Source organism: Xenopus laevis, chromosome 9_10S (genome assembly GCF_017654675.1).
Source record: "Xenopus laevis strain J_2021 chromosome 9_10S, Xenopus_laevis_v10.1, whole genome shotgun sequence".
NCBI classification, from domain to species: Eukaryota; Metazoa; Chordata; class Amphibia; order Anura; family Pipidae; genus Xenopus; species Xenopus laevis.
In genome coordinates this window covers 40795251-40810263 of record NC_054388.1, presented here as the reverse complement: position 1 = coordinate 40810263, position 15013 = coordinate 40795251, and the positions used below count along the sequence as shown (strand labels likewise).

At 42.4% G+C, this 15013-nt stretch overlaps 1 protein-coding gene across 3 annotated transcripts; it reads left to right on the top strand.

Annotated features, from left to right (window-relative positions):
• The first annotated feature begins 611 nt into the window (after positions 1–611).
• On the top strand, positions 612–12712 carry LOC108702821. 3 transcript variants are annotated; one of them, XM_018238536.2, is made up of 10 exons: positions 612–2181; positions 3318–3353; positions 4091–4192; positions 5482–5628; positions 6647–6715; positions 7831–7926; positions 9349–9417; positions 9555–9618; positions 9774–9808; positions 11416–12712. In XM_018238536.2, exons 1-10 carry the CDS (start codon positions 2108–2110, stop codon positions 11426–11428), a joined length of 705 nt encoding a protein of 234 aa, XP_018094025.1. In that variant the 5' UTR covers positions 612–2107; the 3' UTR covers positions 11429–12712. The 3 variants fall into 3 exon arrangements, 2 of the variants coding, with proteins under 2 accessions (XP_018094025.1, XP_041434739.1); XM_041578805.1 differs by having other exon boundaries at positions 4088–4192; XR_005964690.1 differs by lacking the exons at positions 9555–9618; positions 9774–9808; positions 11416–12712 and having other exon boundaries at positions 9349–9394.
• The last annotated feature ends 2301 nt before the right edge of the window (positions 12713–15013 follow it).

Sequence of the window (15013 nt, the reverse complement as noted above, 5' to 3'; positions counted from 1 at the left end):
GATTGCCTCTGCTAAAACGCATATAGGGGCAGATTTACTAAAGGGCAAAGTGACTTACGCTGGCGAAGATTCGCCAGCGTTACTGCTTTCAGGCACTTCCCAATTTACTAACGGGCGCAGGCGTAACTTCGCTAGCTAAAGTGACAGTCGCTAGTGATCATTCACACTATCGCCAGGTGAATTTTCACAAATTCAGCAAGATGTGGATTTTACTGAACGTTACCTCTTTCGCCAGACTTGCCTTCGCCTGCTCAGACCAGGCGAAGTGCAATGGAGTGTATCAGTCTTCCTCGATTTATATCTGAAAAAAATTTCTAAGTCCCAAAAAATGCTGGCGTCTTCATTTTTTAGGCTGCAAAAGTCCTTTAAAAAAAATTTGGGTAACCGGCTTCCCTCATACATTTTCTTACAAATGGAACATTAACTATACAGTGGGCTCATGTGTAGAGCATTATAACAACTCTAATGTCTTTATTAAGGTTCCCTGGACTTGTGTAATTTAATGTATTTGCTGCAATATATACGTCCATTCAACTTTATCATTACAAATTAGCCAACGCTATCGCATCTTCGAACGCTGGCGAAACTCAGCCAGCGTTCGGTGCCATGGACTGCGAAGCCGTCGCTGGCAAATATCCGCAGGTTCGTGAATCTGCCCCATAGTGTCTTAGCAAAGCCAAATAACACTGCTGTCCATTTTGTATTGCCAAGATTTGTATGAAGGTTGAGTCTGCTCTCCGAGGTTTTGGCCAAAAGACTCCTTTGGCTCGAGTCGAGTCATGTTTGTAGCCGCTAATCTATAGGGAGGGATTCATTGGAAGAATTTCCACTCCAACTCCACAGGTCAATATTAAAGGCTAATATTTGCATATGAGGATTCAGATCGGTGTTCGGCCAAATCCAAAATAGTGGATTCAGTGCATCCCTAATTATAATATGTTAATGTGGCCCTAGATATTTTTAGAAAGGGTCAGGGCCATAAACATATTCTTGTCAGGCCACGTAATTACAAGTCACACAACTGGTTCCACTGGGACTCATGGATGATCATTTCTAAGCACTTCTTGTGGCTAAATGTAACTTTAGATGGATAATCTATCTTCAGCAATAACCAGAGAAAGCACGAGCCAGGCACAGACATATTGCAGCTGAAATATACTAAGAAACATGCTAGAAAATATACTAGTAACAGAATGGTGACTTTGGGGTGCAAATTTGAATTTCCTGCCCATTATACATGATATTATATTAGATGTAATAATGGGAAGAAATGTAGGAATTCACATAACTTGTATTATATTCACTGACAGACATAAGATGGCAGTATTTGAGGACATTGCATACACTGTATATTCCTCTTGCATCAGCACAACTATGTCTGTGTATCCATCTGTCCCTCAGTCTTTAGTATATGGAGCTGTGTATAAAAAGTACAATAAAGACCCTTCTGTGCCGGCATTCTAACAATGACCATAATGGGATTGGCAATAAGAAATAAAAAATGAAATGTTGCAATGCAGGGTGTTATATGGAATTCGCACCCTGCACCCCCCCATGCACAGAGTGGCTTGGGGGTAACTACTGGGGGCATCTTTAAAGGCACAGGTCTTCATTACTAAAGGGATATGGTGGCTTTGGGATGGTACAGGAGACACATAAGGTGCAGCATTTGCAGCCTTTGACCCATAGTTCTGATAAAGCCCTTAGTATTGCACCCCCAGGCCTCACATAGCATATATAGTAGTATATATTTTGGGCTGCTGAATATGTCACATGGCAGTGCTGACATGTACAGTAACTGATATGCTAATTAGGTGCCTTCTGATTGGCTGCACAGCAGGACCATCGCCATGGAGTCATCTTGTGATGTCATCAACCAAGTTAACCTTAGGGCCAGAAATGACAGTTTTTTCAGTTTTGGCTTTGCAGTCAGAAGAGAAGGAGAATTTTTCAGTTTTGGCTTTGCAGTCAGAAGAGAAGGAGAATTTTTCAGTTTTGGCTTTGCAGTCAGAAGAGAAGGAGAATTTTTCAGTTTTGGCTTTGCAGTCCGAAGAGAAGGAGAAATTATTTTTTGGAGAATTTATTTTGGTTTTAGGCGACGCAAGACATGGGAAATTACATCTCTACATTCGTAGACCCCATCATTGGCCTCAGAAGGAGAAGATTTCAGGCTCCATCAAAGTAAGAGAGTAGATAAAATATTGTAGATATAGCCAGGAGAGGTGTCATTCATATTGGGCTTAAGCTGTATGGGAGCTCATATTAACTTGGTTTGGGAATGAGGGTCTGGAGCGCAGGGTCTGCTTCCTCTATAGTCACACTAGTGAGAGTTTGTGTGCCCACTGCAATCTATTGGCAGAGCATGAGTGGGGGGTGTAGTTTTCTGTTCATGGGTCTGGGGAGGTTTCTATGCAGGAAGGGGGCCCTGTTGGGAATCTCAGCATTACTCTCACTCTCCTCTCTCGCATATTCCCTATATTTTGTATGATTGCCTGTTCATAGATAGCAAACAAGCCAAGCTGTTATGTCTCTGCCTGACTCAACATGGCTGAAGGGAGCTCCAACTGTCACTGCAAAAGTCAGTTGGTCCTCCAGCCTGTGCTTGCAAAGGGGCTTCAGATAACTAATAAGTCTGTAGATAGACAGATATACACACACAAATGCATTTCTCAAAGTAATTTCATGCAGAGGTGTATTTCTTTTTGCTATTGCTATTACATTTGGCAGTTGACTGTAGCTTATAGTTCAACTGCAGAGACCCTAATGCCTTGATTGCTTGCAGATTCCCCTGTGCACTCAGCGTGGGTTACAAATGAATGTAAGGGGCAGAAATCACATTAGTATACTGTGCTCACTCCCCAATGAAACATGGGCAAAGAAACATTCCTAACAACTGATTGGATATTCATTCTCCCATGATGCACTGGCCCTAAATCTGCCCATGTGCCACTGTGGGGTTTTTAAATGTAGCCCCCCCTTGTGCTCTTGTGTTGTCATTCGTTATTTACATTGAGCCTGCCAATGTTGGAATCATTGAGTGTCTTCTCTGTTCTGTATCCATGAGTACAATTTGGCCCCAATAAAAGTAAACACAATACTCTATAGTACTAAGAGTTTATGTAAAAGTGAACAAGCCCTTTATGAATTCATATATATGATTTAAGTGACCAGACTTATGACCCAAGGGGTGAACTGGAATCACTAGTGTTCTGCATCCCTGTTTCTGTGTCCCTGTATTAGTGTTTCTCATAGACATTTCCTCTCATATATATTATTTCTTTAACCATGAGCTCACTGCTTTTTTCTTTTCTTCCTAGATCTTCTCAAAAACATCCAGCGAGGCATCGCAGCAGGTAGGTCATTTTTCACTATTACTGCTTTCAATTGCCATTGTCTTTCAGATTCAGCATGTGCATAATGTCTCCTCACTGCTTATGGTTACGTGTTTTATGCCAAACTAATCATTTTTATTAGTAACACCACATGGTCAAACTGATACTGTTACATAATTCTAGTGATCTGAATGCTTTCTAAGGTACAGATCCCTATTATAGTTTTCTTGCACACAATATGCCTGGCTGGTGCAATGCTATAATGTGATGCAAAGACTTGCGCCTGTCTCTGTCGGCTGCAGTGTAGCAAATTGCATCATATTGAACACCTCTTCCACATAAGGAGTGAGAATGTGGGAACATAATATGCGCTAGATCCTTTTACAGTGCTCCTTGAACCTGTGAGTGACGCATTCTGCACCATTAAAGGGGCAGCTGGCACAAGAGTACAGAATACTGCTGTCCTGTATCAGTGTCAGGTACAAGGCCTGATTGGACATGTGTAGCGATTGCTGCAATTGTGAATTACACAGGTGTCAGACAGCCGTAGGCTGGGCCTAGTCCAAGGGAGAGAGCAGATTGTTGCTGGGACCACCAATTTTCCATATTCATTTTGGGGTTAGGGATCCCTATAAAGATTTATATCTAGGCCCTTGTGGCCAAATGGTTTTATCAGTGTTTATATCAAAGCTATGTGTCCATTTGAGTTGCACCCCCAGTTACAAAATACCACTAATGAATTGGTCTTTCCTCAGTAGCGCTCAAAAGCAGAATTTGGGTTGGCCGACCAACGGCGGGGAGCCAAAGAGATGGATAGAGCCCGGATACCATGGACCACAGGCGAGACCATCTTATTCCAGGTATGTGCTGCAATATTAGTACATAATAACATATTTTGCTGCTGTTGGTGTTACTGTTTCCTAAAGCATTATAGTACATTCTAGATATAGCATGTAATTGTATGGCTCCATCAAAATGCAGAGGTAACTGGTATAGAGTATGTGATTAGTATTTATAAGGGTCATTTACTACATGCAGGGCAGGGTGCAAAGTGCAACATAATGAATTCTCTGGGTTTTGCACTTTGCACCCTGCCCTCCCTTAACATAGGAAAATTGCTGTAGGTCTCTGCCCGCCAAGACATAGAGCAGAGACCTGCAGCTGCCCCTATGAATACAGTGCTGTTTGTATTTATGATGGGAGGGAGGCATTTCGGCAGACTCACTTCTTACTCTTTTCCTGTATTTGGGTGTGCAGGTTGAGGAGCAGCTGCAGGCACAGTCTGAAAAAGGGCTCTGTAAGGACAGGACTGCCCTGCACCTGCAACCTCTGCTCTCTGCACCTCACAACAGTTTCAAACAATTTATAGGCCCACCCCAGAGCCGGGCCTGACCGGCCGGTTACGGCGCCCACAAGGTGCGCATGTGCTAAAACAAGCACACGATCAGCAAGAGCAGGGACTAGGAAGCAGATAAGGTACGTGCCTGGTGCCCCCAGCTTTTAGCCCAAAGCATGTGCCTACTCTGCCTACCCCTAGTTCTGGCCTTGGCCCACCCGTACCTCCTTCCAATAGAAGTACACTATTATGTACCTCCTTCCAATAGAAGTACACTATTATGTACCTCCTTCCAATAGCCAGTGAGAGGGATTTCTAAATACATCTTTGGTATTAAAAGAAACCAGTGTCGGACTGGCCCACCAGGATACCAGGAAAACTCCCGGTGGGCCCAGGTGTCAGTGGGCCCTCATGCTGCTAAACTTTTGGCCTATTTCATGGCCATTCCCTATTTCTATGAGAACAAAGTGGGTAAATAGATGAAATAATAGATTATAGTATGTAAAGAGAAGAGACTAAGAAAATAGAGGTTGAGTGAGAAGAGGAAGAAAATAGTACTGAGGGTAGGCCCCTGGTCTAAAAACTTTTGGTGATGATCTGAGGTTTTTTGGTGGGCCCCTGGTGTCCCAGTCTGACACTGAAAGAATTTCTTAACACATACCTCCTGCCTATGGAACACTAGGGTGGATAAGAATAAAGGTATTGCCCATATTTATAAGCTGGTCAGAGCTGAACCCTAAAGTACAGGTTTATCTTCTGAACCCCATAAGTGTATTTAAACCCCTGAAATATAATCTGTTTTCTCTGTTTCAGCCTTTACTCCACCCCACGCTTCACGAGGATCACGAAGACCACGGCTCCACCTGTGTCCTCCTTGCTATTTCCAATGGAGGAGCCGAAGCAAAAGACGACCTCGGGCAAATATTGGCTAAGTGTGCCCCCTATGGGGCCACCAATAAGGTGAGTCGATGGCACAGATTAGGTTTTACTTCAGCTGAGGGCACACAGGGCAGTGGCTCCACCACTCTTGGCTGCCTTCCCCAAACCTTATTCCTTAGCCCAGTGGTCCCCAACCAGTAGCTTGCAAGCAACATGTTGCTCACCAACCCATTGGATGTTGCTCCCAGTGGCCTCAAAGCAGGAGCTTATTTTTGAATTCCAGGCTTGGAGACAAGTTTTGGTTGCATAAAAACCAGATGATCTGCCAAACATAGCCTCCTGTAGGCTGCCAGTCCTTATAGGGGCTACCAAACAGCCAATAACAGCCCTTATTTGACATCCCCATGGACTTTTTCATGCTTGTGTTGCCCTCCAACTTCAAAGTATAAAAGGTTGGGGACCCCTGCCTTAGCCAGTAAAATGCAGCTCACCAAGGCAAAGAGATTCATCCTGAGATTATTGGCTAAATGTCTGTATCTGGACAGAGCTCTGATATAAATGGTACACACAGAAGAAAGAAAGAGAAGCAGCAGTTTGCTTCCCCACTTTACCCTGTAATTTACAGAAAATAAAAGTGTAAACTGCCATACTGAAAATAGCAAATCTATTTACCATATATTGTAGCTGCAGCAAAGTTACAGGTCTGAACCAATATCACGTTTCTCCAGGAGGGGAGCTGACTACTGCTTCATTGTTGTAATAGTATGTGTAGTCAGGACTGGCAGTGCAGCATATAAATACATGTATTGCTTTCAGTGCAATTACATTTATAAATAACTTGTGGAATCAAATATTGCAATTATCATATATATAAAAAAAGGATTTCATAGAAATTTGCTTTCATTATGCTACATTTTGCATTTGGGTTTAACTTCCCTTTATAGAGGATCAGTGAGTAGTTAGTGCATCCCAGCTAGTTGCATGTTATTTTTGCAGCATTTCTGAGTTTTCAGCTTAAACTTAGCCACAAAATATGTACCTTTTTAGCATTAGGCAGCACTCGGCATAGATCCTTAACTAACGATGTCTTTTATTACAGACCGATGGACCTGACGGCACCACTGCCACGTTTAACAATGCCAGACTACTGGCAGCCCATTGAGATCTTGTAAGTATTTTCTCTTACATAACATAGGAAATCTACTGCTTAAGTGAGTCTGCTGCTAATGTGACTGGTTGCGGGGATCCATTAGGCCTTATCCAGATCCCTTAGAAATAAAGAGCCCAGTATCAACAAAAAGAAAATCAGATTGTGAGCTCCTGTGGCCACTGTGAAGGCACAACTCATTACTGTTATACAGATGCTGAACCTTTGGCCTGTGCTAGGGTTTAGTTCTCCTTTAAAGGAATTATGCACAGACAACTATGAGATCTCTCAGGCTCTGCCGAGACATTCCTATTTATGATAGTAACTGCCGAGATGCAGATCTTAGGGGCAGATTCACTAAGGGTCGAATTTCGAAGTTAAAAATACTTCGAAATTCGACCCTCGAATTGAAATCCTTCGACTTCGAAGTCGAAGGATTTAGCGCTAAACGTTCGTTCGATCGATCGAAGGATTTTTCGTTCGATCGAACGATTAAATCCTTCGAATCGAAAGATTCGAAGGATTTTAATCCAACGATCGAAGGAAAATCCTTCGATCAAAAAATCACAGGCAAGCCTATGGGGACCTTCCCCATAGGCTAACATTGACTTCGGTAGGTTTTATCTGCCGAAGTAGGGGGTCGAAGTTTTTTTTAAAGGGAAAGTACTTCGACTATCGAATAGTCGAACGATTTTTCGTTCGATTCGTTCGATTTCGTTCGAATTCGAACAAATTTAACCAATTCGATGGTCGAAGTACCCAAAAAATACTTCGAAATTCGAATTTTTTTCATTCGAATCCTTCACTCGAGCTTAGTGAATCGGCGCCTTAATGTGCCCATTGGTGTTGCTGTACAGATTTAGATCTCTCTGCATAGTGGTGTAGCTACCAATGGTGCAGGACATTGTACAAGAGCTCACACTCCACAGGGTTTATCAGGAAGGGCAGAGGAATGTATTGGAGCCCAGGGGAGTGGAGGGTAGGAGGGTCAGTTCAGAGGGTGGGGGTAGGTGGAGATTCTGCACCCAGATGTGCCTAGTTATGTTACTGTATGCACATGTTCTCTAACTTTGTACATCCCATAAATGTATTTAAAGCCTTGGAATGTAACCTGATTTCTCTTACCTTTTCCACAGTCCTCTACCTGAGAGGGAAAGACCTCAGCGTCAGGAGCCGGTTCCTCCATCAGCCTTCGAACTGATGGTCATACAGAAGGGCTTGAGAATGGAAAGGTTAGGTTTTTCCTAAGCCAGTAAAATAGCAAATCTAATTACCAGATTTTGTAGCTGCAAATTGCCAGTACTAAACCAGTACAGGGAGTCCTCCAGTTATTAACATTAGACTTACATACAACTCACACTTACAAACAGAGGCTATTACAGTAACATACTGTGGTTTGCTTGGCCTTTATTAGCGTTTAGCTTTAATAAAACACCTGCCCCAATCACCTCTGGCATGTGTTCTCTACTACATAGAACAGAATGGTAAAAATAAATACTTTGTTGAGACAAACATCTGTCTAAGTTGCATTTAATAAGTACATGTAAATGTTTCTTACATACAAATTCAACTTAAAAACAACCCTACAGAACCTATCTTGTATGTAATCCGGGGACTGACTGTATTACATTACTTCATCATCATCATTTACATAATTTATTATGGACAAAGGGATTTTATGTAGAACACAATACATGTGAAAAACAATCCTTAAAGGAGAAATCAACTTGTGGGGGAAAAAAACCCCTACCCTCAGTGTCGGACTGGGACACCAGGGGCCCACCAAAAACCCTTAGACCAGGGGCCCACCCAAAAACCTTTAGACCAGGGGCCCACCCAAAAACCTTTAGACCAGGGGCCCACCCAAAAACCTTTAGACCAGGGGCCCACTCAAGGTATTATTTTCTTTCTTTACTTACTCAACCTCTATTCTCCTATTCTCTTTTCTTTACATAGTATAACCTATTATTACATCTATTTAGCCTCTTTATTCTCATAGAAATAGGGAAAGGCCATGAAATAAGACAAATATTTAGAAGCAGGAGGGCCCACTGACACCTTGGCCCACCGGGAGTTTTCCTGGTATCCCAGTAGACCAGTCTGACACTGCCTACCCTCCACCCCAGGTAGACCCTGCTCCCTCCTCCCCCAAGGCTAACTACCTCCCTGGGGAAATGCCCCATACTCCATACTTACCCCTCGGCGCAGATTCTTCCAGCTAAGTTCCACCCGTCCATCTTCCGTGTCCTTGGTAAGCTTGTTCCAACTGCGCATGCGCAGAAATACCGATCTCCCAGTCATCTTACAGAGGACGCGGAAGATAGATGGGTGGAACTCTGCTGGAAGAATCTGTGCTTAGGGGTAAGTATGGATTATGGGGCATATTCTGGGGGGGGGTAGTTAGCCTGGGGGAGGAGGGAAAGGGTCTACCTGGGGTGGGGGGGTACGGGATTTTTTGCAAAATGGTTTCCTTCTCCTTTAAGAACAACCCTACAGACCCTATCTTGCACGTAATCCGGGGACTGCCTGTATTACATTTCTTCATCATCATCGTCATTTACATAATTTATTATGAATAAAGGGATTTTACATAGAACACAATACATGTGAAAGAAAATACTTAAGATCTTTTATTAACCTGGTTTTCTTTACAGAGAGGAGCTAGAGAGAGAAGCTGCCGCTCAAGAGGAATATCAGCGGTACAGAAACACTGTTTTGGCAGAGTAAGTATTTGCCTCTGCACAATGATAACATGAAGATTGTCTGTTCCTGGTTCTAGCCCCTCTTCTTTTCAGAACCTTTCTTTGGGGGCCAAGTACTTCTTTTTACTTGAGTAACAAACCTTTCTTTGATGTTACAGAGCGCAGAAGTTAGCTCGGAAGCGCAGGCTGAATAGCATGCATGAAAGACCAGCTTATGCTAAGGTAAGTCTTGACTATAAATTGGCCTTTCCATCTCTCTTCCATTTCTATAGTACTGAAACCATTGGCAGTAAGTATCAGTTTTACTTTTAATGACCTATGAGCTATTTGGATTCTTGATTTGTTCACTTGAATAACTCTTTATTTTCTCTTTGCAGAAACCCTGTTATTCAGTGTCATCGTACGGCACAAGGTATGTACTGTATATGAATACGCTCTCGCTTACTCAGGGGTATATCAATATCTGATAAAGCAAGATGGATGCACATTCTGATACTAGATATTGTTGGCACCATAGTTGATGAATCGACACTCCAAATAATGTTCCTGTTCATTGATATGTCATTGGGCACAAGACAGGCTCATGAGGAAGCAAAGCATAATAAATTAAGATTTTTTTTAACTGGAATTGGGGTACTATTGTGGCTATTATCTATATTTAAGCAATAGGATTTCCCCTGTATTGATATAACCAAGGAATCATAGTGCATGATGGGATCTGTAGTCCTGTCACAAGCTAGCCCTGATCATGACATTATAATCAATAGAGTGTTGCCTCTTCTACTCTTTTACCTCTTGAGATGAAGGCCCTTTCCACATGCCAGTGAGCAAAGTGTACATCCTGGTTGCCCAAAATTTGTCCGCTAAATATCACATGTTTTATAGTGAGTAAAGACCTCAAAGTGCATTATGGGATCTGTAGTTTATGCATTGGTATAATGTTTATAATCACAGTGTAGAAGGATTAAAGGAGAACTAAACCCCCCTACCACAAGCCCCCCTAAGCTTCCAGTACCCCAATTAAAGTTATAAAAATCTTTATTTATTATGATTTGCTTCCTCAGGAACCTGTCTTGTACCCAATGACAGGTTTATGGTAGGGGGGGTTAGTTCTCCTTTAAGAGCAGACACTGCCATTTATAAGGAAATTGGAATTGCCCGGGTGCTCCTATTGTTATATAATAGGGCAGGGCTGTCCAACAGCCCAACTTCCTGCTTTTCAACTCTCTTGGTTTCCACTGACTGGTTACCCTGGTTACCAGGCAATAACCAATCAGAGACTTGAAGGGGGCCACTTGGGTCATATCTATTGCTTTTGAATCTGAGTTGAATGCTGAAGATCAATTGCAAACTCACTGAACAGATATGTACCATGTGGCCCCCCTTCAAGTTGCTGACTAACTCAGAGTTAGAGATCTGAAAAGCAGGAAGTAGTGTTTGGGCTATTATGTTACACATCCAGTAACTCCAGTCTTTATACACATTACATTTTTGCCTAACTAACTATATTAGAAACATTTTTTATTTTGTACAGTCTATCTCTTTGCCCAGTCTTTATTTTTACACTGAACAATTCCTTTAATATGACAACTTTTGGTCTTTTGGTGTGCTACCACCATTAACAGAGATTAACTGGCCCCTGCTTTGTTTAATCAAATTCAGAATGTAATTGTTCACACTTGGAGTGCTGTATTATATACAGGGGAGTAGGCATATGGATTTAAGGGTAGGTCTTAAAAGAACAGTTCAATGTAAAAATAAAAACAGGGAAAATAGGCTGTGCAAAATAAAAAATGTTTCTAATATTGTTAGCCATAATGTAATGTATAAAGACTGGAGTGAGTGGATGTCTATCAGAACAGATGTGTATAAAAAACGGATCCGCACACACGCTGATTAATGCAGTCGGGGAATATCCCCTTTTATTCAGCCACCAAACATCAACGTTTCGGGGGGAACACCCACCCTTCATCCTGATGAAACTAAACACATGGTTTACATTAACATTTTTTTTTGCAGATGGCCCTCGTAATCACCAAGTGGCTCATACCACCAACGCCAGCAGCAGTTTTCTTGTTACGTATGTCATCTTCAAGAGACAGTGCTGAGTAAGAATATTAATTCCACCAGAGATGCTTCTCTGCTTTCCACTGTAATTCTACTAGCGGTGACTCCCCTCCATCTAAAATATGGTTTTATACACAGGAGGACCCATAAGCCACTTGGTAGACCCTGCATTTCTTTTCACTCCATCCCTCAGTGTGCAGAAGCCGGGATCTGCAGGCTGCCTGGCATGGAATGAAAGGGAATGCAGCATTCACCTAGCAGCTGAGCGGTGCTCTTGTTTATGGTGCCATATTTTTTTGGTCTCCCTTTTTCACACCTCCATTTTATCAGTGGTGCTTCCCCTTACACCCAAAATATGGTGTTTTACACAAGAGCAACCATAAGCCACTCAGTAGACCCTGCATTCCTTTTCACTCCATCCCTCAGTCTGCAGAAGCCGGGATCTGTAGACTACCTGGGCTCCAATGGAATGGAGAGGAATGCAGAATTCACTTAGCAGCTGAACAGTGCTCATGTTTATGGTGCCATCCTTTTTTTGGTCTCCCTTTTTCACACCGTCATTTCACCAGCAGTGCCTCCCCTTACACCTAAAATATGGTGTTATACACAAGAGCACCCATAAGCCACTCAGTAGACCCTGCATTCCTTTTCACTCCATCCCTCAGTGTGCAGAAGCCGGGATCTGTAGGCTACCTGGGCTCCAATGGAATGAAAGGGAATGCAGTGTTCACTTTGTGGCTTAAAGGCATTCATATGTATGCTGCCATATTCCCTTCTTTACCGTTACTTCCACCGCCATTACACCAGCGGTGCCCCCCTTACACCTAAAATATGGTTTTATACACAGGAGCACCCTTAAGCCACTCAGTAGACCATGCATTCCTTTTCACTCCATCCCTCAGTGTGCAGAAGCCGGGATCTGCAGGCTGCCTGGGATCTAATGGAATGGAAAGGAATGCAGTATTCACCTTGTGGCTTAAAGGCGCTTATATGTATGCCGCCATGTTCCCTTACCTTACCATAGCCTCCCTCTGTTTCCCTTGATTCAATATACTGCATTGATCCTGGGAGCAAATCCGATCGCCGTTAAGGGGTCAGGAAGGAATTTTTCCCTCTAGTGAAGCCGATTGGTTCTTGCTTCATAGAGGTTTTTTGCCTTCCTCAGGATCAAATAGCGCAGTCTATCTAATAATTATTAATAAAGATGTGCCTTTCACAGATTAACATCAAGCTGCTGTGTGTGTGTCTTTATTCTGGGCATTGGTCTCATTTGAGAGGTGTAACATTTAGTGGGTAGGGGGTGAGACTGGAGCAAATGAGCAGAGACGAAACACTGAAAAGTTAAAGAAGAATGAAAGGAAGACTTACTCTTGTTTTATACGAAACCATGCTTTCCATTATATTTGTCAGTCTGATCCCTTATATCCCCAGCACTCTAATACCTGTGAGTGACACCAGTCCTCCTGTGGGTATGGCTGCTCCACCAAGTATTCTCACACTGGGATAACAGGCTGGAGATTCTGTTACTGATGGTCATTTCTAGGATCCTACCGCCAGTCCCCTTCTTGTCTCATATAACCCCTCCCTATACCTACTCTTATTGTCTCATATAAACCCTCCCTATACCTACTCTTATTGTCTCATATAAACCTACTCTTATATGAGACAATAAGAGTAGGTATAGGGAGGGGTTATATGAGACAATAAGAGTAGGTATAGGGAGGGGTTATATGAGACAATAAGAGTAGGTATAGGGAGGGGTTATATGAGACAATAAGAGTAGGTATAGGGAGGGGTTATATGAGACAATAAGAGTAGGTATAGGGAGGGTTTATATGAGACAATAACAGTAGGTATAGGGAAGGGTTATATGAGACAATAAGAGTAGGTATATGGAGGGTTTATATGGGGCAATAAGAGTAGGTATAGGGAGGGGTTATATGGGGCAATAAGAGTAGGTATAGGGAGGGGTTATACGAGACAATAAGAGAAGGTATAGGGAGGGGTTATATGAGACAATAAGAGTAGGTATAGGGAGGGGTTATATGGGGCAATAAGAGTAGGTATAGGGAGGGGTTATATGAGACAATAAGAGTAGGTATAGGGAGGGGTTATATGAGACAATAAGAGTAGGTATAGGGAGGGGTTATATGAGACAATAAGAGCAGGTATAGGGAGACAATAAGAGTAGGTATAGGGAGGGGTTATATGAGACAATAAGAGTAGGTATAGGGAGGGTTTATATGAGACAATAAGAGTAGGTATAGGGAGGGGTTATATGAGACAATAAGAGTAGGTATAGGGAGGGGTTATATGGGGCAATAAGAGTAGGTATAGGGAGGGGTTATATGGGGCAATAAGAGTAGGTATAGGGAGGGGTTATATGAGACAATAAGAGAAGGTATAGGGAGGGGTTATATGAGACAATAAGAGTAGGTATAGGGAGGGGTTATATGAGACAAGAGAAGGTATAGGGAGGGGTTATATGAGACAATAAGAGTAGGTATAGGGAGGGGTTATAAGAGACAATAAGAGTAGGTATAGGGAGAGTTTATATGAGACAATAAGAGATAGGTATAGGAGGTATGAGACAATAAGAGGAGGTTATAGGGAGACAAAAGAGTAGGTATAGGGAGGGGTTATATGAAGACAATAAGAGTAGGTATAGGGAGGGTTTATATGAGACAATAAGAGTAGGTATAGGGAGGGGTTATATGAGACAATAAGAGTAGGTATAGGGAGGGGTTATATGGGGCAATAAGAGTAGGTATAGGGAGGGGTTATATGGGGCAATAAGAGTAGGTATAGGGAGGGGTTATATGAGACAATAAGAGTAGGTATAGGGAGGGGTTATATGAGACAATAAGAGTAGGTATAGGGAGGGGTTATATGAGACAATAAGAGCAGGTATAGGGAGACAATAAGAGTAGGTATAGGGAGGGGTTATATGAGACAATAAGAGTAGGTATAGGGAGGGTTTATATGAGACAATAAGAGTAGGTATAGGGAGGGGTTATATGAGACAATAAGAGTAGGTATAGGGAGGGGTTATATGGGGCAATAAGAGTAGGTATAGGGAGGGGTTATATGGGGCAATAAGAGTAGGTATAGGGAGGGGTTATATGAGACAATAAGAGTAGGTATAGGGAGGGGTTATATGAGACAATAAGAGTAGGTATAGGGAGGGTTATATGAGACAATAAGAGTAGGTATAGGGAGGGGTTATATGAGACAATAAGAGTAGGTATAGGGAGGGGTTATATGAGACAATAAGAGTAGGTATAGGGAGGGGTTATATGAGACAATAAGAGTAGGTATAGGGAGGGTTTATATGAGACAATAACAGTAGGTATAGGGAAGGGTTATATGAGACAATAAGAGTAGGTATATGGAGGGTTTATATGGGGCAATAAGAGTAGGTATAGGGAGGGGTTATATGGGGCAATAAGAGTAGGTATAGGGAGGGGTTATACGAGACAATAAGAGTAGGGATAGGGAGAGTTTATACGAGATAATAAGAGTTGGTATAGGGAGGGGTTATATGAGACAA